The following is a 26,058-nucleotide window of genomic DNA, read 5'->3' as shown; positions in this document are numbered from 1 at the left end:
CCCTGCGTGTCTGCAGACCATTCCACCACCACATCCCAACCTTCTTCAGACTGACTTCAAGTCCATTCACTGCTCAAAAACCTAGCCTTGACCTCAGCAATATGTCTGTGAAATCATGGGTTCAGTGTACTGTTTTTTTTCTAATAACTACTAAACTAAATGCACAACTAGTCAAATAAAAAAATACCTGTCCATGAACCCATTTGGGAAGCATTGCAGCTCTGGGAAAGTGGGGGTGATGGGTATGAAACAGAGACCCAGAGACAAGCAGCGGGAGGAGGAGGGAGGATGTGGTCTCCAGGTGCCAGGCTGGGCATCACCCCTGCTTAGAATCCTGTCAGATCTGCTTTACCCTGAACTCCATGCAGGGTGGGGAGAGGGGCAGCAGAGCAGCTCAGGGGACAGGGGGTTGTGAGGGGACGGGGGGTACAACCTCCTGGAATGGCCGTGGCTCAGGGTCCACCTGGGGAGTAAAAGGCAATAAGTAACCAGCCACTGACTGCCCGAGCCCAGGAGCTCCAGGGGCAGCCCGAGCAGCACAGACCAGGCGGGTTCCCTTGACCTCCAAGCATCTCATCTGCTTAACGCCTCCACCTTTCCTCCCCCTCCTGCAGCCTTGCTGCCCTCAGCCCCCTTGGGGCAAAGCCACCTGGGCCGGGGACCTCACCTGAGGCAGAGGCCCCTGCCCAGCCTCGGAGCCGCCCTTCCCCCCACCCCTGCCCTAAAAAAATATGACTACTCACCCCTGGTTTTTCTAAAGAAAGACATCTAACTGGTTGACTAAGAGAGTTTGTGTGCTCTGGGGCATCTACAAAGGACTGTCACAACAACTAGACGGTCGGGAACAAGACAGACACCCCAACACCTAGACGGGCGGGATCTTAGCAGCGTTTCTTCTTTAAAGGAAAAAAATGCACCCTGAATTCCACCTCTTCTTCTGGGCCTGTCTCCCCGGCCACGGGACCCTGGGAGGCCTGAGAGCCCTCTCCAAGCTACTCTCAGCCCAGGGGAGACGCCAGAAATCACAGCTGCCAACGCCCCGGCAGGACCTTCTGCCCTGGAGTGGGTCTGGCCTGGGTCCCAAACATCAGGCCAAAGCCCCATCTGGGCCCGGACCCGCACTCCCCAACTTTAGCACTTTCTGGAAGTCATAAGCTCTCGGTAGAAAAAATAAATATATATATATGTCTGTCTCTATGTATATGCATATGTATACACGTATATGCACGGGCAGGACCACGCTGAGCCCATCTGAGCCTCGGCAACCCGGACCCTGCTCCTCCCCCAGCCCCGGCGGCTCAGCGCGGCGCCCAGGTCGCGGACGAAGTATTGCTGTCTGCCCCTGGCTCCTGAGGTAAAGAAGGTGAGACGGGGCGGGCGAGCGGGCGGCGGCCCTCATCTCCTCCCCTGGCTCGCGGCGTCCCCGGGCTGTGGCTCCCCCCGCGGCGGCTGCGGCTCGGGCGCCCAGGGGCCCCGGGCGGCAGCCGGATCGGCCTGGCACGGCGGGTCCTTGCGGCGATCGGCGGCCCAGGAGGGGCTGCGGGCCAGGCCTTGGGACCGGGCGGCGGCGCGGGGGCGGCCGGGGCCGGCGGCCAGGCTGCTGGTACTGCTGAACCTGCGCGCGGGCGGGAGGCCGGGCGGCGGGGGCGGCGGCCCGAAGAGGGAGGTGAGCGAAAGGCTGCTGAGCGTCTCCGAGTGCTCGCTGCCCGCGCCCCCGCCGCCCCCGTCGGCCCGGCCGCCCGCGCCCTCCTCGTCCGACGGGTCCATGGAGTCGTGCTGGGTGCAGCCCGGGCTGGTGGAGCCCCCGCTGCTGTGGCTGCGCTGATGCGCCCGCAGCCCGCGCAGGCTGAACGGGCCCCGGCCCCGCAGGCTCGGGCGACGGCGGGCGGCTGGCGACGGGCCGGCGCGGAGCCCCGGGGCGGGCGCGGGCGGCCCCAGGGCGCGCCGCGGGCTGTCGCTCAGGGTCAGGCTGTCCTCCAGCGTGGTCTGCAGGCTGCCCGCCGAGCTGCTGCGGCTGCCCTCCAGCGACGTGTTGCTTCCCGTGGCCTGCGGGGAGGTCACAGGGGATGGGGGACCGCCCGGTGTCCCGCAGCCCGCCCCTCCCGGTGACACGCGGGCACGCCCAGCCCTCCTTCCAAGCCCTCAGGAACTCCCTCGGATCACACGCGCCATCCCAGGCTTCCCCTTCGCCCTACCACCACCTGTCTGCGCTCCTGGGTGGCCCTCCGACCCGGCCCCCTGCCCCACCCCACTCCCTGACCCTCGGGGACAGTCGGCGTCATCCTTCTCGGACCCCATCAGACCCTGGCCCCCGGTGGCGGCGGCGTAGGCTCCGGGCTCACTGGGGGTAAAAGCCCTTGGGCCCCACCCCACCCCTCTGGGACCTCACTTCCCACCACCCTCCCCCTTGCTCACCGGGGTCCTCCCGGCCCAACCACACTCCCCTACCCCCACCCGCACCTCTGCTCTGGCTGCCGCCTGGAAAGTTCTTCCCGGCTGATACCCAGCCGCTTCACCCCTCACAGCCTTCCCAGCCCCTCCGCGCCCCCGCTCCCTGCACAGCGTTCCTCCTGGCCCGTGTCACTATCAAAGAGACTGTACTTTCCATGCATTTCTTTTGGTGTATCTTCTCTCCTCCCACATCCCTGCAACGCACTAAACACTAAACTGTAAACCCCAGGAGGCAGGGATTCTGTCATCGTGCCGCCCGCTGTAGCCTCCAAGCCTAGCACACAGCCAGGCGCGCAGCTGGGGTCCGCAGTCACCAAGCAAGCAAACGACTGCCTGGGCCCTGGGCCCCGCCCTCCCTCCGCCGCAGGGTGCCTCTCCCGGAGACCTGGTCCCTTCCCCCAGCACCCGCCCACAGAAGAGGGACCTCATGTCCGCTGACCCTAATCACACCCCAACCCCCTCAGAGCTCCACCCCACCCCCTGCAAAGCCTCCCAACGCCCCCTCCTCCCCATCCCCTCAAGCTAGAGCCCATGACCTTCCTTCAGGGCCCCCCCCCCCCCGGCCTGGGCCCGCCCCACACTCTTCTGTCCCCAGATGCCCTAGGACCCGGCCCTGCCCACTTTATCAGCCTCTAGGGCCACCTCCTCCCTCAAGTCTCAGCACTACCCCCTCACTTTCCCAAGTGCCCCCAGCACTGCCGTGCCCCGTGCCTTTGGCTGGGCCCATCCCCTCCTCCTCCACCTTGGACTTAAGGGCCCCCTCAGATGTCCCCTGACAGGGGAGCTCTCAGAGCTGGGAGGTGCCATACCTGCTGAAGGAGGGTGCAGTTGACGCTCGGCAACCGCAGGGACGCCCAGGAGCCCTGCAGGGCAATCTTGGGGAGTGTCCCGGCATCAGCGCCCTTCTCCTGTCCTTTCTGGCTGGCGGCCACAGCAGGGTGGAAGAACTCGGCCGGCACGGGCAGGAGTGGGCTGGAGGCATCCGGGGAGAAGGGGCTCGGGGGCGCTGCTGGGTGGGGGGAGAAGAGGGGGCTGGGGAGCAGGCTCAGGCCCCTGAGGGTGGCTGGCAGGAAGGGGCCACCTAACAAACTGGCTGTGAGACCGTGGGCTCCCTCTCTGAGCCTCGGTGTCCCCTTTGTGAAAGCAAGAGAGGAACCCCAAGCCTGCCCGTGTGAGTCCTGGGAGGGTGGGCACTAAGCAAAGGCACAGGTTCTGGAGCCAAGCAGACCCAGGCTCAAGGCCCCCTGGGCTCCTTCCTCTGTGAAATGCGGACCAGCTGCCCACTTCGAGGAGTGGAGAGAAGGCTCTAAGAGCAAGAGGCAGCTGTGGAGCTCCCAGCCCCGTGCAGAGCAGTGCTCTCTGTGACAGTCACCCCCCCAGGTCCTGACACCCAGGAGGTCTGGCCAGGCCTGGGGGCCCCCCTAGGACAGCAGGCAGGATGGCAGAGCAGACAGAGTGCTGGGGATGGAGAGGGGCAAGGAGAGGGCAAGGGGGAAATGAGAGCTGGGGCCGGTCTGCGGGGGCAACCTCTGTCCACGGTCCCCTCAGTGCCTTCCAGGATGAAGATGGAAGCTTGAATGTCCCCAGGTAGGGGGATTCCTAATGTATGTCTTACTATTTAAGAAAAATGCTAATGAATGGTTAGGTAAAGAAGATGGGATTTCGTTGGATCAGAACAGCTCTTGGGTCCTGTGCCCCAACATTTGTTTCAGGAAGTCTGGGGTCTTGGCCCCTCAGCCATCATGTCCAGTCCAGAGGCCGTCAGCTTTAGGGAAGGTCCTCAGAAAAGTCACTCCACCCCCAGCTCCTGGAAAGCGCTCAAGGCCAGGCCCCCCAGAATAGTACTTGGGGTGCGCTCAGGGTCTGGAGGCCCCTCTCCTGCTGAGCTCACCCCTCTGCCCCCTTCCCCAGCCAGTGCTGTGAAGCCAGATCCCATCACCCTCCAAGGGGACTGGAGGTGAAGGTAAGTCCATGATGGACCAGTCAACTGAGTCCTCAGTCCTCCCGCCCAGAGCCCAGCCACAAGCCCAAAGCGCTAACAGAGGATGCTGAGGGCGGGGCTTTGTATGAAAGGGCTGTTGAGGACAACAGGCTTTCTGTTGTTCAGCCACCTTGTGTGACGATCTGTGGGATAAACACCTCTCGAATTCAGCTCTAGGAAAACCCTTCAATAATTAGGCAGCTTTCGTTCTGCTTGATGAGCTGTGTGCCAACGTGTTTCCTCTTTCACCACAGCTCCTGGGACACTCAGCGTGAATCTTCCACTAGCCTAGACTTCTGGTATAATTATGATCTCATTTCTCTGTATTGTTTGACTCCTGATCTTCTGTCATTGTTCTATCAGGCCTGAGATTCCTATCTTTTATTATCAGTTATCCATCTGGTTCTTTCTGGACTCAATATAATAGTCTAGGCAAAAATACCAAGGAAAAAACTCAGCCCGCCCCCTCTGAAGCCAACACCCGAGATCAGGGCTGTGGGGAGCGACGGGGCTCCTACCCCTCACCTTGGCTGCTCTCGTGTTTCAGCCAGGACCGGACGGGGTTGAATGGGATCGACTCCATCTCACACAGGAAGTTCTCCGGGCCCGACGAGACGGCCGTGTTGGATAAGGGGAAGAAGCATTCACCCAGGTCCCCTACCCGCATCGGCTCAGGCGGGTCCGGCTCACCCTACGGAAAAAGAGAGGTGAAAGGGGCAGGATGGTGGAGGGGGGACAGCCTGCCACAGCTGCTTTCATGGCCCTGCTCTTCAGCCCTTTGCTTGGTCGCTCTCACTGCCTGGGAAGGCCTTCTCGCCTCCGCCACCTGGCCAGCAATCATCATCTTCCAAATCCTGGGTGAAAGGGCCCCGCCTCCAGGAAGCCCTCTCTGATGTCCCAGGCAGGTAGCAGTTTCCCACTCACTCCCCTCATGACTCTGAGATCCTTGAGGGTCTTCCTTGTCTCTGTAGCCAAGTGCCTAGTTCAGACCCTGGCCAGTAAAAAAGCCAAGTCTAGGCGGGTAAAGGCACCAGAAGATTGGCCAAGCGGCTGCAGGGCCTCCCTGTGAGCATGACCCTGGGCAGGTCCCTTCCTGTGGCTGAGTCTCCGTTCTCACAGCCATAAACGAGAGAGTAACCCCTCCTTCTGGGGCCTGGCACCCAGAAGCTGCCAGCCTTCCTTCCTGGCACTCCCTGGGCCCTAACCCTTCTCAACCCTGCAGCCCAAGGCGACCTCTGCACAGTAAGCTCCTCAAAAGCTGCCTCAATGTCCCTCCCAAGGCAGATGAGCCCCCTACGAACTGTTCTTTGAGTCCTAATAAAACAGCACCCATCTAAGCCCAACGAGGCCCTAGAAACTGTGCACCCCAACATCCTGTGTGGAAAACAGTGCAGGGGTGCAGGAGATACAGGAAGGGGCTGGGGATGGGTGGCAGGAGCTGTAGGAGCTCTCAGCTGTCAGGGAGGGGACAGGGGGGCAGGGAGGGGCTGGGAAGATCCACTCCCCCCATCCCAGCCTTCCTGGAGCTGATGGAGGACAGCCCTGGGGGGCAGTGGTGCCAAACCCAGGCTGCCCCAGGAGTCAGGGGTCAGGGGGACCGAGGCTCTCTTAGGGCAGGGCCACTGCACCCCAACCTCAGGCCAGGGGCTCCCTCTCTCATCCCCGAGCTGGGGCAAGAACAACTTGGCCTTGAGGTCACAAGCCAGGTGGCAGACCTCCCCTGCCCGGGTCTGCAGGATCAACACAGTGGCCCTTCGAGCCCTCCTGGCCTCCTCAGACTGACCACCTCAAGGGCAGAGGTTGGGGACCAGCCCCAGGGCTGGCTTCCCTGCTCTGCCTTGCCCGGCTGTGTGACAGGACAAGCTAGCTCACTTCTCAGAGCTCTCATGTCCTCACATGTGAAATGGAGCCACATTATCCCTGCCACACAGAGCTGGGGAATGGACACACTGAGTGCAAGTAAAGTCTGGCACACAGTAGGTGCTTGCACCTGTTTCAACTCTTCAGCCTTACGGCCCCCTTGTAAGTTTGGTCCACCAGGCACAACTCCCATTAAATGGATCAAAAACATCCAAGGCTACAGTGAGTGGCCAAGGCCACTTGGATGCTATGATTGGAGCCCTGGCTGGCCTCGTTGCTGTGTGACTTCAGGTAAATCACTCCACCTCTCTGTTCCCAGCCCTCATCTGATCAACAGGAGATGAGGGCCCAGCACACAGTGGGTGCCACTTAAATGGTGAGCCAGGAAGGAGCAGCGTTCTGGCACAGCAGGCAGAGGCCAGGCTCAAGGACAGATCCGCCTGCCCAGGAGCCCACTGGGCGCTCACCTTGCTGTCTCTGGGGCCGGGTGGGCAGACTGCGGGGTCCTCCAGACTCAGGTCATCGCCAAGCAGGATGGACGAGGACCTGTCTGAGTTCAGGGAGAAGGCCTCTGTCTCGGCCAGCTGCACCTGCAGGGAGAGGCGGCAGCGTCGGGTCACCCCTGGGGCGGGGATGGGGCAGTCCGGTCCTCCAGAAGGACGCAGGGCAGGGGTCAGAGAGGACCAGAGATCTGAGCATGGACAACATGTCCACCCTGTGAAGGGACCCAGCCTGGGCAGCGGGTGGGAGACGACACGAGGGTGTCACAGCCAGCAGAGTGCCAGGCCTGGGCTGGGCCGGACAGCAGGTGAGCTGCCGTGAGCTGTGAACCAAAGCTGGTCTGCTTGCCCCCAGGCCGAGTGCCACTCGAGGCTGGCTGGGTCTGACTCACCCGTGGCCCTGTGCAGGCTACCTGTACGTGCAGAGGTGTTTGCAAGCCCGGAGGACCCTGGGGAATTTGAAGCCACTTCAGGCTAGGGGGGTTCCCAGGGGCTGGAACACCCCTGGGGAGGAGCTCAGGGCCCCACTGGGGAGAGGGGAGAGGGCCCGCCTGAGCCCGCACAAGACAGGCCCAAGGCCACTGGACGCCCTGGGATGCCCATCCGGGAAACTCTGCCTGGAGTTTGTCACAGAAAAGGCAAACTGCACCAGAGGTGACACATGGGCTTCCTGCTGGCCCCAGCAGCCCACCACCAAGATGGGCCCTGTCTGAGCACCCACTGTGTACAGACACAGAGAGGGGCCTCGCAGCTCCTGAGGCCACGCCACAGGCCTGCACTGAGCGGAGGGACAGGCCAGCCCAGGCTCGGGGAGGCAGGTCTGCCACAGCCCCCCGGGGCAGCGTCGGACAAGTCGGGCCAGCCAGGCCTCCGCCCAGAGCCGCTCTCCCCTCCGGCTGGCCCCCCACCCCGAGGCCCCAGCTCCCTCCGGGGCTGCCACTACCTCCTGCTTGTCGTGGTGACACTTCCCGCAGCTGGCCGGCGAGGAGTAGTGGTGGAAGATGGAGCCGGACAGGTTGTCGATGATGGTCAGCTCCCCCTCCAAGGAGTCCTTGATGATTAAAGAGACGCTGTCCAGCCACAGGTTCTCCTAGGCGGACGGGGACGGGGTGGGGACAGGCGGGATTATCGGCCGGGTCGGGACGGCGGGGTGGGCGGGCACAGCTGCCCTCCTGGTTCTCTGCCCGTGGCCTGGGCCCGACCCCTCATCACAGGGTCGCCCCTTCGGTGGAGCTGAGCAAGTGGGGCCCGAAACGACAGAGCTTTCTGCCCGAGGCCCCCGGCCCAGCTGCCCTCCCGGCCCTCGGCGACCCCGCTGCCCTCTCCGGGCCCCGCCCACCTGGGCTGGCGAGTAGCAGTTTCGGATCAGGCGGCCCTCGGCGTCGCCCGCGCTACGCGCCCCTCCTGGCCCGCAGCCAGGCACATGCGCCCCCGGGGAGCCAGCGGGTGGCCGCGGGCCGGGGCCCAGGCCGTGGGCCATCTCCAGCTCGAGCTCGGCGTCCATCTCGGCGTCCTCCTGGGCCTCCTTGTTGCTGTCGTCCAGGTGCTTCATGAGCACGGCCACCACCACGTTGATGAGCACGAACTGGGCCGTGAGCACGAAGCTGACGAAGTACAGCGGCGACACGAACTGCAGGCTGCTCAGGCAGCTGCGCTCGTCATGCGTGCAGTCCCGCAGCGTGTCCTGCGCCCGGCGGGGCGGGGAGGCAGTGGTGAGGCCCGGGGGCCTCCAGGCACAGGCCTCATCTCTGTCCTCACGAGCCCCTCCCCACCCAGTCCAGGCCAGACCGCGGGCCAGAGGCGGGGAGCCTGCGCTGGGTGATGGGCAGTGAGGCCAACGCCGAGGGCCTGGCACCTGGAGGAGTGGTGCCCGGAGCCCCTGGCCCTGGCCATGGGCCCCCAGTCCCCTCTGGCCCTGGGCGGAGTCCTGTCCCCTAGAATCTGAGCACCGACCCCAGAGCAGCACTTAGGGGCGGACAGAGACGCTAGCCTCATCTCCACCTCACTGTGCTTCAGGGTCCCGGGCAGGTCCCTCTGCTTCTCTGTGCCCTGCACCCTCCTCCCGTGTGCGATGGGGCGCTGGGCAGGCAGAGGGCCCGGGAGCCCTGGCTGTCAGGATCCGGAACCCAGCCCAACTCTCCCTCCCCAGCCCACCCACGTGTACCTTCATGATCCCGTTCCAGTTGTCGCCAGTGGAGACCTGGAAGAGCGTGAGGAAGGCCATGCCGAAGTTCTCGAAGGTGGCATGCCGGCTCATGCCCTCACACGGGTTCTCGTCATTGCACACTGGAAGGAGAGTGGGGTCAGCCCGGGGCGCCCTGCACTGCTGCCTCTCGGCCTCATCTCAGAATCCCCACGGCAACCTCAGAGGTGCGTGCGGACTGTGCCCAGCCCACAGATGGAGAAACTGAGGCTCGAGGAGGTGGCACACAAGCTGGGACTCAAATTCCGGTAAGCCTGGCTCCTCCCTCCACCCAGGTATCAATTCCTGAGAGAGAGGATGGGGTGGGTAAGGGCCAATGCCCAAGGGAGCCCCACTTTCTGGAGTCGGCTGGGCTGGATGTGGGCTGTGTTGCCCTTGGTCTGTGCCCCGGCCACTCTGCCTGCTGGGGCGGCACTGGCTCTGGACGGGCACCGGCAGGTGGAGCCAGAAGGGGCAACCCTGAGAGGCCAGACAGTTGGGGGGCCCCAAGTCGGCGGTCCACTGCACAGGCCTGGGTGTGCCTGCGGACCCAGGCTAGCGTCTCTCAAAAGCTCCTATTCACACTGGGAGGGGCATGTGGATGGCTGAGGGTCGCCCATCCATTCCCCCCCAGGCTTGCTCTGGGGGCATCTCCCCAATACAAAGACCTTGACGGGACAGTCTGGTGGGGGAGTGTGTCTCAGGCCTCCCCACCCTGCCGAGGCCCTCCACCAGACCTGTTCCACGAACCCCTCAACCCCAGGCCTGCTTCAGGCGTCACTCACCCAGCTTCCCAAAGAGCTCCACTCCCAGGGCAGCATAGATGAAGAAGAGCAGCATGAAGAGGAGGCCCAGGTTGCCCACCTGTGGGGACAGCAGGTGGGACTGGGCAGGGCCTGGGGAGGTGGCGGGTGGCAGGCTCCAGGCAAAGGACCAGCCTGAGGGTCCGGGCAGCTGTAACATTTCACCAGGCCCTGTGTCCGTGTCTGCCACCCCCGCACGACCTCCTGGAGGGCGGGCCAGGTCCGGCACAGAGCACAGGACAATAATAAAACACATGTGGAGCCTTTGCTGTGAGAGGCCCAGTTTCAAGCACTCCACATTCATTACTGCACACAGGGATCTATGAACTCTCTTTTACCTGCATTCTTCAGGTGAAGAAACAGATGTACTGAGAGGTGAAGTACTTGCCCAGGGCCACATCGCTAGTAAGTGGTAGGACTGGGATCAAGCCCAGCAGGCTGGCCCCAGGGTCCATGCACACAGTCGCTACACCTGTGTGTGGTTAGTACCATCCCACAGATGAATGGAGAGAGAGAGGAAAGGAAGGTGCAGCAATATTGCCACCCCCTCCACGAAGCCTGCCTGGATTCCTTCAGGCAGACCAGGATGCAGTCTGACAGCATGAGAGTAACTGGTGTGTCCCTGTCACTGTCTCTGCCAGTCTGGGAAGTCCTTGAGAGCAGGGACATGGCTGGATTAATTCAGATCTGCTTCCTCAGGCCAGCACGGGCCCCGGCCACAGAGCGGAGTGAACATAGGAATCATGCAAGACTGGGGGCCCCAGAAGCCTCCTGCAAACGCAGCCACCCCCATCCCACAGCTCCTGTGGGAGAAAAACACTGTAGATTCCAAACCTATTTCAAATCTATCCATAGTCCAGAGACCGCCTTTAACTCGTGTTATGGATGAGATAAGGCTCAAAAATGTTCCTGCCCTAGAAATGAAGTATCTCCAAGAACCCTCAGAAGACCTGCATGAATAGAATCCGAAGATGTTTGCATTAACTGCTGAAAAATAAACCACGTTAATCACAGACTCCTAATGCTTCTCTGCTGCAGACAAGGGTTTCCTTCCGATCTGTGCTACAATCACACCAACAGTGTCTGACTAATTAAATGATGCTTGTTCATTAATGAAACAAGCACTCATTGAGTACCTCTGAGGCCAGATGTGAGGCCCTGACTGCCGAAAGGAATCGGCAGGGCCTGAGCCTCAGCGCAGCTTCCCACCCTGTGCGGGCCCAGGTCAGCGTTTCTTCGACCTCACCTTTCCTACCAGCTCCCCCTCTTCCCTGCCCTCAGCATCTCCGAGTCTGCATGGCTACAGCAGCCTCCTCAACGGCCTCCCTCCCTCCAGCCTCTCCCTCAATCCATTCTCCTCACGGTCACCAGAGCAACCCTCTTAAAGGCAGCTCTGCTTGAGGCCTCCCTTATCCAGACCCTCCCGTGGCTCTCACTGCCCACAGGACAAAGCCCAGGTTTGCTGTCTTGGCATCTAAGGCCTGTGTGATCCTGCCATGCGGACCCCCTCCCAGCCTGATTTTCCACCCCGACTCCAACCACACAGAAAACAGACCCCATTTGCATATTCTGTTTCCTCTGCAGGGAAGACCCTCTCTCTGTCTTTGCCTGGAAAATGCCTCCTCCCCACCCCTCAATACCCAGATCATGGGTCACCTCCTCTGAGAAGCCTTCCCTGATGCCTCCTCCCTCTGAGTGCCTGAGGCAAAGCCTGGAAGGATGGGGCTGAAGTTTCATTTTCATATCACTTTACATAGAACCGAGGAAATGTCCAGGGTCAGCTAGTAGATGGTGAGGAGTAAGCCCCTCACCCCAATATCACACGGTTCTTGGCACACGCATCTCTTAAAGTATAATTACTGTCACGTGTCTCCTACTTGAGGCTGGGACCTCCTAGGCATCTCCACGTGCCCTGTGCCAACTCAGGGCTGGCCTGGGAGCCACCCTAGGATGCCCAGGGGTCAGAACAAGGGGAAAGGGGGAGGGGCAGGGGCAAGGAGGCCAGGCAGGCTGGGGGCACACACTTGCCACCCCCATTTCCATCCTTAGCAGACTCTTACCTGGCACTGCCTATGATCCAGGTACTGTTCAGTGCTTTATAAGCTTTAACTATTTTAAACCTCACAACACCTCTTTGAGGTAAGCGCTGATATCATCCCCCATTTCACAGGCAAGAAAATCAGGGCACGAGAGACTGAGTCACACACCCAGGCTCTCACGGGGGATGAGGCTTTGACCACAGGTCAAAAGGGCTTGAGTCTGGGCTCCCACCCACTTCCTGTCTACACCCCACCCCCCCCAAGCCCAGCATTCACCCTCCGTCTCCCATGTGACAAATTCCTCTGAAGAGATTTCATGTTAGGAAAGACCACAGCTCTCTGAATGAAGGCCCTTGCTTTCCACCCAGACCTGCTGTAAGCCGTGTCACTTTCCCTTTGCAGCTAGGCTGCTGGGAAGCTCACACCAACCTCAGAAACAGAACTCATTAACATCCTTCGCCCAGGTTCCTGAGAGAATTAGCTTTGCTTTCACCTGCCCCGGGCTGTTAATCTTTTATCCTCGTTTTTAGCATGCTGTATCCGTGCCTTTTTCTTTGAGACACTTAAAGTTCCTTAAGACTAGGTGAGTCATAATGAATAAATGAATGTATATGAGGCTCACCTCAGAGTGAGGTGAGACCACACTGAGGGGAGGGAGAAGGGGAGCCATCAGTAGTCAGGACAGTCGGGGAGGGGGAGCCTGGGACTGCAGAATTCCGAGGAGGATGAAAGATGCACCCTCTGTGGCCCTGACCCACCTCCCTTCCGCTCACCAATGTGGGGGGCTTTCCTAACTTCCCAGGGTTCTCACCCAGGTCAGGGTTCCATGCTGTCCCCTCCTAGAATGTCATATCTGTCACCTCTCCATCCACATCACCACCTCTCCTACCAAGCCACCTTACAAGGTCAAGCTCAAAGTGCCCTGACGCCTTCCCTGATTCCCCAGTGTGAGGGCCTCTCCCCACACCGCCCGGAGGCCTCTGTCTTCTCCACCAGGCTGGTGGCTCCCGAGGGCAGAACATGGGTGCTCAGCGGCCAGCCCAGGGTCCGGTACACAGCAGGCATGGGCAAGCGCTTGGCGAATCAGGGAGAAAGAAGCAGAGGGGACCCCGCCCATCTCTCACAGCCCCTGGCTCACATTTGCTTCTCTGGAGGTGGGACTCTGCCCTGAGTCCGGGAAGGTCTGGAGAGAAGGGGAGTCAGGGCCCATGCCCCCCAGGGCCCCAGAGAGGGTCCAGAGGAGCAGCTCTTACCTGGGGCAGAGCTTGCACCACGGTGTCCAGCAGGGCCCGCATCCCTGTGGCCATCTTCAGCAGCTTCAGCACTGTGGGTGACACCCAGCCCAGCCCACTCAGCCCGGGCCAGTGGGGACAGGCGTGTGCACGTATGTGCTCGTGTGTGAATGCAGGAGAGTGAGAAAGTGGAGGAGCGTGAAATCAAGGATGACAGCTCTGCGATGCCGTACTACAAGCACGTGGGTTCAGCTGAACAGGGCGGGGCGGGGGGGTGGGTGCAAAAAAACATGTGTGCCCAAGGTCGGGGCATCGGTGTAAAAAAGTCCAAGAGAAGGGGGGCAGGTACAGTGGGAATGGAGGGACATTAGGTGTGTGAGTGCGTAATTCACCACGATGAGGCCACGATGACCGACGCGTGAGTGGCCCTGGGGTCTCTCCCTTCCCCTCTGGCTGGAGAGGGCCCCAGTGTTACTGCTGAGTTTCTCCACTGGCCCCCGCACCACTTCAGAATCTGGGGGCAACAGGCAGGGCAGGTGGAAGGGTGAGCACTAAGGCAGGAGCTTTTTGAAAGAAGTGTGAGGACAGCCGTGGGGAGAAAGGGAGGCTTCCGGGAGAAGAAAGAGGATTTCAAGGAAAGTGCGTCCCAGGCAGTGTTGGAGAAATGCTGGTGAGGACCCAGTGTCTTCCCAGCTGCACTGGGTTCCGTTCAACCCAACCTGAGACTGGACCGCAAGGATCAGGGTGTTATATGGAGGGGGCGTGCAGGGTGCAGTACAGAGCTGTCAGGACGAGGGTGCGTGTGTGCCCACGGGATGGTGGGTTGAGTGCGTATCAGGTATGGGTTCCTCCTGGCTCCTGTTCCCCTGCTCAGCAGGAGGCCCATGCTGCCCCGCAGCCCTCCCCCACCTGTCCCCACCCGGTGCCCGGCCCGCCCCTAACCCCGGGCAATGCGCAGGACCCGCATGATGCGGATGATGGTGGGGTTGATGGGCAGCGCCGCGTTGATCTCGATCTCCTCCAGCGTGATGCCCATGACAGACAGCAGCACGATGGCCAGGTCCAGCTGGTTCCACCTTTGCGTCCAGGCAGAGGAGGGCAGGAGTGAGAAGCAGGGTGAGAGGCACTCGAGGTTAGATACGCCCCAGCTGGGAGGAACTTCCCAGCTCTCCACCCTCCTGCCATGGCCCAAGGGGATCCCTAACAGCCCCTCCAGACCCCAATGGTTCCAGCTCCTTCTCTGCCCCCCACAGCCTCTGATCCCTCAAGCAAGAGGCTGACCAGGCTAAATGAACATCTCTGGCCTCTGCAGGGAAAGAGGAATGGGCTCTGACTCCTAGGTCTGAATCTTGAGCCAGATGCTCCCCCTGTGTGGCCTTGGGCTAGTCCATCAACCTCTCTGGGCCCAGTGTTTTCCCTCTGAAAAGAAGGACTAGCATAAGGTATGCCCTGCTCTGCCTGTGGGGTATGGAGGACCCACAAGAGATGAGCTGAGGAGGGCTTGGCAGAATGCCCTGCACCCATCAGGGCTGTAGGCAGCACACACCTGGGGTCCCTGGCCATCAGTGCCCAGACACTTATTGGTTCCCCTCCTCCAGCTGCTCCAGGCTTCCCCAGAGGTCAGGACTGCTTCCCCATCCTGTAGCCCACTCTCTGCTGCCCCAGCCCAGCTGCTCACCGGTCCTTGAAGAAGCGCCTCAGACCAAATGCCACCAGCTTCAGCACAGCCTCCAGCACAAAGACAGTGGTGAACATGTAGTTGCAGTACTTGAGGGCTGTCTCCAGAGACTGCAGGGGCAGCAAAGAGAAGCATGATCCAGGCCCCATGACCTGTCCCCCACCTTACTCCAGCCAGAAAATCTCTGCCTTTTAAGGGGAAAATTTACTCCATGCACATTTAATGCAATGATTTACATATCTACTTTTATGTTTTCCACCTTACTTAATGTGTATGATTTACTTTACATTGCTGTTTTCTTTTCCTTATTTCTGCTGGCTTGGTCCAATTGCCACTCTATGGAGGCAGTATGGGGTAATGGTTAAGGGTTGTGGTTAAGAACCAGACTGCCTAGATTTGAATCCAGACTCAGCACTTACTCCTTATTCACTGTGTAACCTTGGCAAGTCACTTGACCTCTCTGGGACTTAGTTTTCTGATCTATGAATTGGGGATGATAATAGCACCCACCTCAGAAAGCTGCTATAAAAATTAAATGAGGTAATAGCCCAAGACCAGACAGAATAAATACTTGGTAAATGTGAACTATTATTATTCCATTTCTTCATGTTAATTTAGAAGTTCTACAATTACTGTTCCATTCCACCAATGGTTGCCTTCCTTTTCCCTGCACTCATAATATTCCTCTCCTACCATTTAAAATAAGATACTAATTCCTCATCTGGAGCCTCTGCTCTCCCCTCCTTCCCCGACTCCAGTAAGTCTTTAAGAAGACTTGCCCCTACGTACCCCTCACGTGTCCCTCAAGCACACTGCCTGCAACTAGCTGGGAACTGGTCACCTCTCCTACTGCAGTGTTTGCCCCCAGTGGTCCTGCCCCTCCCCCAGGCTCCATATGCCCCATTGTGGTGGAGCCAGCTGGCAGGCCTTGAATGCAAATCAAAGTTCCAGTCCTGCCTCCACCACTCACTGGCTGAGTAACTTGCACATGTTTTACCTCTCTGAGCCTCGGTTTCCTCATCTACAAAAGCCTCCCCCAGACACACCTTAGGATTGCCGTGAGGATTAGAGAGTTAATATCCGCAGTGTGCCCTGCAGAGTCACACTGAACATACCACAGCTACTGTCACCCATGTTCAAGGCTGGGTCCAAATGTCATCCCTTCTACCCTCACCCCCGCCCCACCCCGCTCACCAGGACCGAGTGACCTTTCCCTCTCACTCATCTGTCCTACCAGGCCCTGCGCCTCCTGAGCATGGGGTCGGTTCAGACCCTGCCCGACCCCATCCCTGGGGTGGGGTCTTGCTGAGGACCCAACCCCACCACGTGACCTCGGGCCAGGGGCCAGGCCAGGCTCACCGTGGGCTGATTGTAGTGCTCCAGGGACATGGTGACCACATTGAGGCAGATGATGAAGGTGATGAAGATGTCCAGGTAGTGGCTGGTGCACATGGAGTGGATGAGCAGCCGCGTGGGACAGTAGGTGGCATAGTAGGGCAGCCGCTGGGCCTCTGCAGGGGGTGTGGTGAGGCAGGGGGCAGAGCGGCACAGACCACAGAGGGTAGGGGCCAAGGTGGGGGCAGAGCACACGGAGGGAGAGGTGGAGGGGAGGGAGGAAGCAAGGGGGAGAGGCGCCAGTCCACACCAGGCCCTGGGAATCAGTTAGGTCTCCTCCCCCAGGCCAGGGCGCCTTGAGGGAAAGGGGTAGGATGTGAGGGAAGGTGGCAAAGGGGGCACCGATTCTCCCCATGGTGCCCATGTGGGGGGTCCGGTCTGCTGGGAGCAGGATAGGGATCCCGCAGCTCGGGGCGGGGCATCAAGGCTCTGCCCTTGCCCTCTTCCTGGACTGAGCTGCCAGGGCCTCATTCAGGTGGGCAGTGGGGTCACCATCAGACTCCGGGTGGACACCGAGAGGAGTCAGGTCACCTGGACAGGTGGATGCTGGGGGAAGGGCAAGGCCAGGGGCCTGGGGGCCATGTTCTCTGTTCCGTTCTGGCTCCAAAGGCCCAGCAGCTGGGGTCACGCCCCGGCCTCGGCCCCTGAGCCCCGCCCCCCACATCACCCACTCACTCCGGCGTTTCTTCTCCAGGCGCCGCAGCCGCTTCTCCTCGCGCCGCCGCGCCTCCTCGGCCTCCTGGTGCTGCCGGCACTTGTGGAAGTTCTCCACCACGACGCCCACGAACATGTTGAGCACGAAGAAGCTGACGATGAGCAGGAAGGAGATGAAGTAGAGCAGCATCCAGGGGTTGTGGTTGGGCACGGGCTGCGGGGACCAGATGGGGCTGAGGGAGGCTGGTCGGGCACCGGGGGGGCCCACTGTGCGGGGCGCGCCCCACCTCGCCGAGCCTCCGTGCAGTGGGGGCACCGGCAGCAGCCTCCTGGGCAACTGGGAGATTTGAAGGAGGCAGAGGTAGGAAGTGCCCACCCTGCTTGGCACAAGTATGGTGCTCAGCAAAGAGAGCCCTCCCCTTCCCCGCCATCTGTCTTCTTCCTCTCACCCACCATCTATCCATCCCCCAACCACTTATTCATCCGTCCACTCGTCATCCGTCCATTTATCCAACCATTCATCCACTTATTCATCCATCTAGAAACAAGGCAGGCAACAAAGCAGCCAGCAGAGGAGAGAGCGCAAGCCTGATGGAGTCTGTGCGTGCGTGCGAGTGTGTGTGTGTGTGTGTTGGCAGGGGTGGCAGGCAGGAGGGTACAGACTAAGAAGTGGAGGAGGATGTCTCCACGTGCTCTGTTCCCCCCACATCCCCAAGCCCCACCTCTACCTCCAGCTCTAGAGTCTACGGGGTGAGGCCCAAGAGGCCAAGAGCCCGAGACTGCTTACAGGCCTAGGCGCTACCCGCAGCCCCGATTCCTGCACTGAGTGGGCCCTGTCATGACCAAGAGCAACTCCCTGCTCCTTCTCCCATGACCCCCACAGCCATGACACTGCCAACCCTGGTCAGCCACGTGTCTTGCCTAAAGTCCCAGCCTAGCCCCAGAGGGGGTCCGCACTCTCAGGGGGATCTTGGGAGCGAGGGTTCAGGCCTCCTCTCGGGCCCAGCCTCCTCCCTGACCCCTTCCACCCTCCCACTCCCAAATCCATCCTCACCCAGCAGCCCCGGGAAGTTCCCGCAAGCTCACCTCGCTATAACCCGTCCACTGACACCCACTGCCCTCAGCTACGCTCCACCCCCCGGCAGCATACGCAGGTCTTCCTGACCTTCCCACCCTGCTTCCCCGCGCCACCCGCCTCCTGCCACTCTCCCTCCACCTCTAGCCCTGGCCCTGGCCTCAGGACTCCCTGAGCACGCCACTGTCCGGCCCAGGCCTGCACCTGCCGTCCCCAGAGCTGGCTGGCCCCCGGCCTCCTCCCACACACTCAGTTCTCCACACACGGGCTCTGCAGCCCTCCTGGCGGGGCCAGCTCGCAGCGCTCGCCCTGCACAGAGCGGGTTTGTTGAGGCAAACAGAGCCGTGACTTACACCAGCCAGGCAGCGGCCCTTGTGGGGCAGGGTGCAGGCCAGGGCGAGGAGGGGCGGGCTGTGGCTGACAGTGGGAAACACCAGCTTCAGACCCCGGGGCCCCAGAGACACCGTGTCCCTCCCCCACTGCCCGGCCCGGACCTGGCCCAGCCACGCCCACCTGCTGGTCCACAGCGACCGCGTCCAGTCCATTGTACATGATGTTCACCCAGCCGTCCTTGGAGGCCAGCACGAAGAGGGACATCAGGGCCTGGAACACGGGAGGAAAGGGTACAGGAGCAATGGGCGCGGGCAGTTCAGGCTGCATCTGCCCCCGCCATAGCTCTGGGAGGCAGAGGGACACAGAGGCCTTCCCCAAGTCCAGGGCAGAGCTGTGTCCTCAACCGACAAACCTTTTCTGAGGATGCACTGTGTGCCTGCCATATGCCCTGCAGGCACTGCTGCAAGAGAATGAGCACGGGACCGGGAGTCCTGGGCTCCGGTCTCAGCTCTGAAATTAACTGCACAAGAAAATTCATGAGGTCTTTTCCTCTCACCCACATAATGGCGCTAACACTTCAGTGACTGCCTGCCATGCTGGCTGGGAGGGTCAGCTGAGACTTTAAACTGGAAGGTTCCTGACAAACATGTGGGGCCCTGCCACCATCACTCCAAGGTTGCCTCTGGCACCTGAAAACAGGAGCTTGTCAGAGAAGTCAGGACCAGCCCAAGCTCTGCCTCTCACTGGCTGTGTGACTTGGGGCAGGCTCCTTAATGTCTCTGGGCCCCAGCTTCTTTGCCTGTAAATGGCAATAATTGCCCCAACTAACAGATTTTAGAAGCAGAGGTGATCCCCAGGAGACAGCCAGCCAAGGCTCCTATACAGACGGCAGGCCGAAGCATCCTCAGGATAGGTCTCCTGCCCTGAACTGGCCCCTCCTTCCTACCCACCCAGGGCACAGACCCATCCTCTTCCCTTCCAGGCGGGAATGGTGCTGAGGGCTGCCCAGAAAGGGCTCAGGCCCAGGAGGATGGCAGGGCAGGGGACATAGAGGGAGCCCTCCCTGCCAGGCAGGCACACGAAGCCCTCACACACCAAGGGGCAAATGTCCCCGTGAGCCCCTGGATCACAGAGGCCTGCAGTACAGAGAGCCTGGGACCTTGGAATCACAGACCTGCTATCACTGTCCCCAATTACAGACGAGGACACGGAAGCACAGCGAGGGTCAATACCGGCCTGAGGGCACACTGCTGATAAATGGCCCTACAAGGAATCCAAGGCTTCAGGCCATGCTGTAACCTCCCACATGGCTCTGCAGGCTGACAACACCCTACTCAGGGGCCCCAGGGCATCAGCCTGGCATCAAGCATGCCCAGAACGGGAGAGAGCTGGGGACGCTACATAGGAGCCAGGCCTGGGCCTGGCGCTGAGGTCAGGGAGGCAGGAACAAGATCATAAAGGGCCCCCCGTGGCTTTCCCTCAGCCTCCTGGAACATCTCTTTTAAAGCATTGTCTTAGGACTTCCCTGGCAGTCCAGTGGTTAAGACTCCGCGTTTCCAATTCAGGGGGCGCGGGTTCGATCTTTGGTCGGGGAACTAAGATCCCACATACTGCGTGGTGCAGCCAAATAAATAAATAAAACTTAGAACAAAATAAAAAATTTTTAAATTAAAAAAATAAAACATTGTCTTACCAACCACTGAGTTGTAAAAGAACTTGAAAATGTACTACTTCTGCAGAATCTGGAGGGGCGGGGGGTAACTGGGACCCAGTTCCTGACCCCATTTCCCGACCACTCGCTGCCCCTCTGAGGCCCCACAGCTCCTTTCCCAGGGGCCCCGGGGAGTGGAATCCCTGGTCATGGGGATGAGCGCTTCAGTGGATACAGTTGGACGGTCCTCAGCAGAGAGGCCCGGGCCCTGGGCCACCCAGAGTTGGATCCGTGCTCCCTTCCTGTGTGAACTGGGGAAGGCACTCCCAGGCTGGTCATACCCAGCCACCTAGGTGGGCCCTCAAGAAACAGGAGCAGTTTGGGGGTGGGGAGAGCTCTTTGGAGGCAGCCAGCTGGGGGCTCTCATCTGGGACACTACCCAGATGGCCGAGCCTGGAAGGCCCCCAGGAGAGGGGACCAAGGGCAAAGCAGGAACTGGGCAGGGGCCTGCCTGCCAGCTAGAGTAGGGACCAGAGGAGATGGGTGATGGGAGAAGAAACCCACCCTGGGCCAGGAGCTTGATACACTTTAATCTCTGCCACAGCCTGTATGGTGGCCTGTAACATTCCCATTCTACCAACAGGGAAACTGAGGCTCAGAGAGGCCACACCTACAGTAAGTGGCAGAGCCAGGATTCACACCTGGTCTGACTGACTCCAAAAATGCCTGTCAGGGACCCCCGGGTAGGGGGTGGGGGCCAGGAACCAATGTCCACTAAAGCACTTCCTAAATGCCAGGCACCTGCTGGACACTCTGTATTCAGGGTCCCTAAGCCTCACGCTACCTGTGAAGTGAGTTCTACCCCTACCCATTCTGCAGAAAAGGAAATCAAGGCTTGCAAAGCAGAAGCCCTGGCAGGGGAGGACTGGAGCCTGGTCTGTAATCCCAGGGCTGTCGGCACCAAAGAGCTGTCACCCCCGCCCCCCACCGGGGATGGGTCAGGTCAAGAGCAGAAGGGGGCACTCACCTGGCCCAGGTTGTCGAAGTTGTACTTGTGATGGACCCAGCGGTAGCTGGCGGCCACGCAGTCGGAGCGGTTGGTGATATTGCGGGTGTCTATGCCCAGACAGTGGTAGAACTTGCCCTTGAAGAGCTGGGGGTAGGGACACGGGTCACGGGGTTAGTGACCGTCTTGCCAGTGCTCCCAGGGGGTGGGGGGGGAGCGCAAATCAGAAGAGGGCCCCGCCCCTCGGGGTCACTTCCTCCTTGTACAGCCTGAGCCGACCACTCCACCCCACTGTCTCTCCAAGTCCCCCAGCATGAAGCGAGGCTGCTCGCATCCCATCTCACAAGTGAGGAAACTGAGGCCCAGCGGTGTTAGGCAATTTTCCCAAAGTCATTTGAGGTTTAAGAAGTAGCAGAGCCAAGCTTCACACCCTGGTCTGTCTGATTCTTAGCTCTTCCACAGACCCCAGAGATCAGACACCAGTACCCACACTGGGGACTCGGGCAGTGACTCCACGCGAGAAAGTTGCCTGTACATCCCCGAGAGACAGAGAGAAGTAAGGGGACCCTCTCTAGGGACCCAAGCCCTCTCTACGTCAACTGCCCGGAAGGGGCAAGGCCACTGTCCACACAGGGTCCACACCAAGCCCGTTCTGCGCAGGAGGCCACGCTGTGAATCTCTCAGCAACCCCAAAGGACACCTGTGCATGGGGTTCCTCCAAACCTACAGCCCCAAACACAGGACCAGGTGGGGAGCCTGGGGGCCTCAGCACCGGGTTCAGACCCTCAAGAAATAGGGTCTCAGCAGCAGCTCAGACCGCAGAAGGCCCAGGTCATTCTGGCCGCCCCCCAACACACCCTGCGATCTGCCCCACTCCTCGCTGTCCAGCCCTGAGGCCTCATTCTGTTCCTGGGCTGGGCCCCAACCCCAAATCTGAGTCAGCTCAAGGCCCTGCCTGGGTCAGAGACCCTCCGTAACCCCTACCCCAGAGAAGCCAAGCCCCAAGTCCTGAGCTGCCATTCCAGGTCTCTCCCCACTCGGCCCGGCTCATCTCTCCATGCCAGCCGCAGCCCCGGGGCTCTCTCTCCACACGTGCCCTGCTTGGTCCCGCCTCCCCACACGCTGCCCATCTGCTCCTGACACACCTTCCCCCCACCGTGACCTGCCCAAACCTCCTGTTTTTCAAGGCCCAGTGCCAAGGCCACCTCCTTCAGGCTGTTTTCCCCACTGTCCCCAGCCCACCCCTGTGCTCCCATTTACCCAGCCTGCCTGGCAGTCAGCCATTTGGGCCGTGTCTGTCTCCCTCCCTGGAATGGGAGCTAGCCGCTGGCAGGGACCATGCTCCACCAGGGCCACCTGGCACAAGGTCTGGAGAGCTGGGCAGGAGTGTGGAGCCTCTCCCCCGACTACAGAGCCCACCCCGTCCCCTGCCCAGCCTGGGTGCCCCTCACCTGCACCCCCAGGATGCCGAAGATGATGAAGAAGGCACAGCAGATGAGGACAATGTTGCCGATGGGCTTGAGGGAGGAGATGAGTGTCTCCACCACCAGCTTCAGGCCAGGGGCCCGGCTGATGACACTGCAGGCAGGAAGGGGTCAAGGGTACCGTTAGCCGTCAGCCAGGCCCGAAAACAACCCCTCCTTGGCCCAGAGTCACCAGAGCAGAGGCTCCCAGGCTCCAGATCTATATGAACAGCAAGGCACTGTGTTTTCACCCCAACCCCTTGGGATCCACACCACACCCTCCTCTAGGTATTAACGCCCAGAGATGGCAGTGAGCCACCAAGGACACACAGGGAGTGGGTAGCAGTCCTGGGGGCCGCCTTCAGCCCCCGCCCTCCAGCACCTGCTCCAGGCTCCTCCCCCAGGAGCAGGGCCCACAGGCGTGACCCTGGCCCTGCTCAGCTGGTGCTCGGCACTCGCTATGGAGGACTGAGTGGGTGTGGATGGCCGGAGTGAGGGGTCCACTTAGACCCTGGGGGCTTCCTTGGACAGTGCAGGGATCCCCCATCCTCGGATGCGAGGGTCCTCACCGCAGGGGTCGCAGGGTGCGCAGGAGCCTCAGGACCCGGAGGACCCCCAGGATCTTGGCTCCCCCGGCCGAGGCCAGGGACACCACGATGTCGATGATTGACACGAAGACAAGGAAGCCATCCAGCACATTCCAGCTGCTGCGCAGGTACGCCTGCTCACCGAAGTACAGGCCCAGCGAGACCACCTGGGGGAGGGGAGATGGGCGGGGTTAGCTAGACTCCTCAAGAGGGTGGAACGAGATCAGCTGGGCGAGGGGCCCCGCCCCCTGTTCACCCACCTGAAGCCCTCTCCCCATGGCCAGGCCCCCCCCCCCTTAGGCGGGACCCCTGCCAGAGTCAGGTAGGTGTGGGAGAGCCGGGAGCGGGTGGGCTGGAGCGGACACGTGCCCTGCCACCCCCTCTGAAGGCGGGCTATAGGTCTCCCCCTACCCAGGGAGCCACTCCCTGAAGCACCCCATTCCCTCCTCCCTGCACATCTGGTTAACCCAATTCGAAGCCACGTGCTCCGGGAAGCATCCTAGATGGAACTCTCCCCCTGTGCCCTGCACCTCCAGCAGGTACCTCCACGACACTGGAAATGGGTCGTGAGCTCCTGGGCAGTGGGCACGAAGCTGACTGCATACCGCCTTCCCCAGTCCCAGGAGCCCAACCCAGGGGCTGGGACCAAGTGGGGGTGAGCCTCCAAGGCCACCTGCGGAATGCTGTTGAGGGGCAGGTGAGTGACAAGCTGAGCGGGGCTGGGCCAGGGCCTGGGGCCCCAGACAAGGGGGAGGAGAGGTCCCAGGGGAAGCCAGGTACCTTCAGTGTCATCTCGCCCACGAAGATGGCTGTGAAGATGTAGTTGGACACAGTGAGGAAGATGCGTTCCTGAAAGAACAGGGAGGTGCCATGGATCCAGGGTCGCCCAGGATTGGTCAGCCTCTGCCTTCAGCCAAGGGGCACCCAGGAGAGGCTGCCACTTCACGGTCCAAGGAGGCGGCCCCCTCTCCAGAGGCAAGCTCCCGGCCACATCTCCCTCCATGGCATCCGGTCTCGCTGGGCTCTCCAACCCTCTCAGCCCAGCATGCTGTCCCCCAGCAGGCCCTGGGGACCTGTCCCTCTGCCTCATTCCTTCCACCGCCCGAAGGCCCCAGCCACTCACGGTGCTGCCGGCCTCAATCTGGGGCCGCTCCAGGGCGATGGTGATGCAGTTGAGGAAGATGAAGGCCAGGACGACATAGTCGAAGAGCTTGTGGGCGATGATGGTCTGACACAGGACCCGGCACCTGGGCAGGGTGGGCAGGGGGCCACATGAGTGTCAGTTTGCCCCTTACCCTGGCCAGGAGGAAGGCACCAGGAACACATGAGAACCAGGATGGCCTAGAGGAAGCTGACCCTTCTTTTCTCTGGCCACACAATAGGTGGCGGCTTTAGGTCTCTGCTCAGGATGCCCACCTGAAGCCACCTCTGCTGACCACCCTGCAAGCTCCTGGCACCACAGGGTGAAGGGCACCCGCCTAGCCCTGGCACTCAAAGCTTTCCAAACACTGGCCCAAATCTCTAAGCCTTGTCCTCCAGCTGCGTGGACACATCGTCTGATACCCTCAGCTTCTGCCCCCAGGCCTTCCCTCGGGCTGCTCCCTCCACCTGGACCAGCCTCCACCTCCTTACCACCCCTTCTTCATCTACAGAATGCTGTCTGCCTCCAAAGCCCAGCACAAAGGCCTCCTCCCCCAGGAAGCCTTCGGATGCCCCCCTCCAGATGGAAGCACCCCAGGTTACTGGAAGATTTATCCAACCCGGTGCCCAGCACAGGATGGCCTAGACTGGAGGAGATGCCCCCACACGAACCCCTCCCTCCCCTGCAGACCCTCCACTACAGGGCCGGGAAGGTCCTCTGGGGTGTGGGAAACCACCCGCCCGCCCCCCTACCTCCCCACCCGCGCCCCGCCAATGGCCCTGCTTGGCTTGGCAGAAATCTCTCCCTCCTAGATGTGTCAGCCCCCTACTCTAACCCCACCCCGAGCCTGGCCCTGCACACCTGTTCTCGGGGGAGAAGAGGTAGACAGACCAGTCCTCACGGACTTCGCACCAGTCAGGCTTGTAGACGTCAATCATCTTGCGGACGCGGAAGCACAGAGTCTGGCAAGGGGAGGACGGCGTGCTGGCGGGTCAGCGCTGCCCAGAGCCGCTCATCTCCACCCACCCTGGCCATCCAGCAAAGTGGGGCCACTGGATGACCTCTGAACTCTCCCAGCAAGACCAGAACCCTCGCCCCACCCAGGGCGGTCAGGGAGGGCTTCTCTCCCAGGGGCGGGCCCAGCTCAGAGGTGGGAAGTTCCGGCCCCGCCCCCTGTTCGTCCACCTGAAGCCCTCTCCCCATGGCTAGGCCGCCCCTTAGGCGGGACCCCTGTCGGTCCCTCCCACTCCAGCGCTGCCCCTCGACCGCTCCCCGTTGCGTCCCAGCTGACCTCCTCGTGGTCCCCTCCGTGGCCCCTAGAGCCTCGCGCACTCACGTAGTCCATCTCCTCCTCGTCCTCCCCGCGATCCCGGCGGTCGTCCATCTTAGTGAAGACATCCTTGGCGATGCTGGGCATCCTGCCATTGCAGTCCTCGTGCCCGGGGGCCGGGCCTGCCGCCCTCCAGGCAGCCCGTGGGTGGGTGCCCACAGCGGGCACCAGCTCGGCCAGGTCCACCGAATCTCTGGTGTCGAGGGACAGCGTCCGGCGGTGGTGGCGGTGACGGTGCGCCAGGTGGGGACCATGCTGCGCTTGGTGGGCGTGCGGGGCGTGCAGGGGCGCGGCGCGCAGCGGCCCCTCGTCCCGGGCACCCTCGCAGGCCCGGGCGCCGCTGCCGCGCTCCGCCGCCGAGAGCAGGGACTCGTGCTCCGCCGACGGTGGCTTGTGCTTGAGGCTGTTCCAGCTGGAGCGACGGCTGGCCCAGGCCCCACTGCGGCCCCACGGCCCGTGATAGGAGCTCCGAGAGCTGGACTGGGAGGAAGCCCGGGGCTCCGGTCAGCGCCACCACACACACCCACGGTTGTGACTGAAGGGAGCCTGCACACCCGCTGAGGCCCAAAGAGGGCTGCCCACCTGGCCAGTGGGTGACAGAAGGGGCTAGACCCCAGGGGTCCTCTCCCTGCTCTGCCTCTCACTCCATCCACATCTACAGACACATGGGCACCTCCACTGTGTGGCTATGTCCCTC

General features: G+C 61.3%; 1 protein-coding gene across 1 annotated transcript in view; it reads right to left on the bottom strand.

Annotated features, from left to right (window-relative positions):
* Window positions 1–1,395: 1,395 nt before the first annotated feature.
* The window catches only part of CACNA1I (calcium voltage-gated channel subunit alpha1 I), a 104,144-nt gene continuing 79,481 nt past the window's right edge, over window positions 1,396–26,058 (bottom strand). The window contains exons 16-36 of the mRNA XM_068559602.1: window positions 25,368–25,841; window positions 24,893–24,993; window positions 24,014–24,137; window positions 23,671–23,739; window positions 22,873–23,057; window positions 22,292–22,418; window positions 20,862–20,987; window positions 18,364–18,453; window positions 16,797–16,989; window positions 16,086–16,237; window positions 14,727–14,836; window positions 13,991–14,124; window positions 13,070–13,140; window positions 9,760–9,838; window positions 8,957–9,078; window positions 8,132–8,476; window positions 7,736–7,882; window positions 6,760–6,882; window positions 4,958–5,123; window positions 3,261–3,457; window positions 1,396–2,046 (exon numbers count right to left, since the gene is read on the bottom strand). Coding sequence (XP_068415703.1) covers window positions 1,396–2,046; window positions 3,261–3,457; window positions 4,958–5,123; window positions 6,760–6,882; window positions 7,736–7,882; window positions 8,132–8,476; window positions 8,957–9,078; window positions 9,760–9,838; window positions 13,070–13,140; window positions 13,991–14,124; window positions 14,727–14,836; window positions 16,086–16,237; window positions 16,797–16,989; window positions 18,364–18,453; window positions 20,862–20,987; window positions 22,292–22,418; window positions 22,873–23,057; window positions 23,671–23,739; window positions 24,014–24,137; window positions 24,893–24,993; window positions 25,368–25,841 — 3,786 coding nt within the window. The remainder of the gene's footprint in view (window positions 2,047–3,260; window positions 3,458–4,957; window positions 5,124–6,759; window positions 6,883–7,735; window positions 7,883–8,131; window positions 8,477–8,956; window positions 9,079–9,759; window positions 9,839–13,069; window positions 13,141–13,990; window positions 14,125–14,726; window positions 14,837–16,085; window positions 16,238–16,796; window positions 16,990–18,363; window positions 18,454–20,861; window positions 20,988–22,291; window positions 22,419–22,872; window positions 23,058–23,670; window positions 23,740–24,013; window positions 24,138–24,892; window positions 24,994–25,367; window positions 25,842–26,058) is intronic.

The sequence above is a fragment of the Eschrichtius robustus genome, chromosome 13, assembly GCF_028021215.1.
Source record: "Eschrichtius robustus isolate mEscRob2 chromosome 13, mEscRob2.pri, whole genome shotgun sequence".
Taxonomy (NCBI): Eukaryota; Metazoa; Chordata; class Mammalia; order Artiodactyla; family Eschrichtiidae; genus Eschrichtius; species Eschrichtius robustus.
The sequence above is the reverse complement of the archived record's forward strand: the minus strand, read 5'-3'. Positions and strand labels throughout refer to the sequence as shown.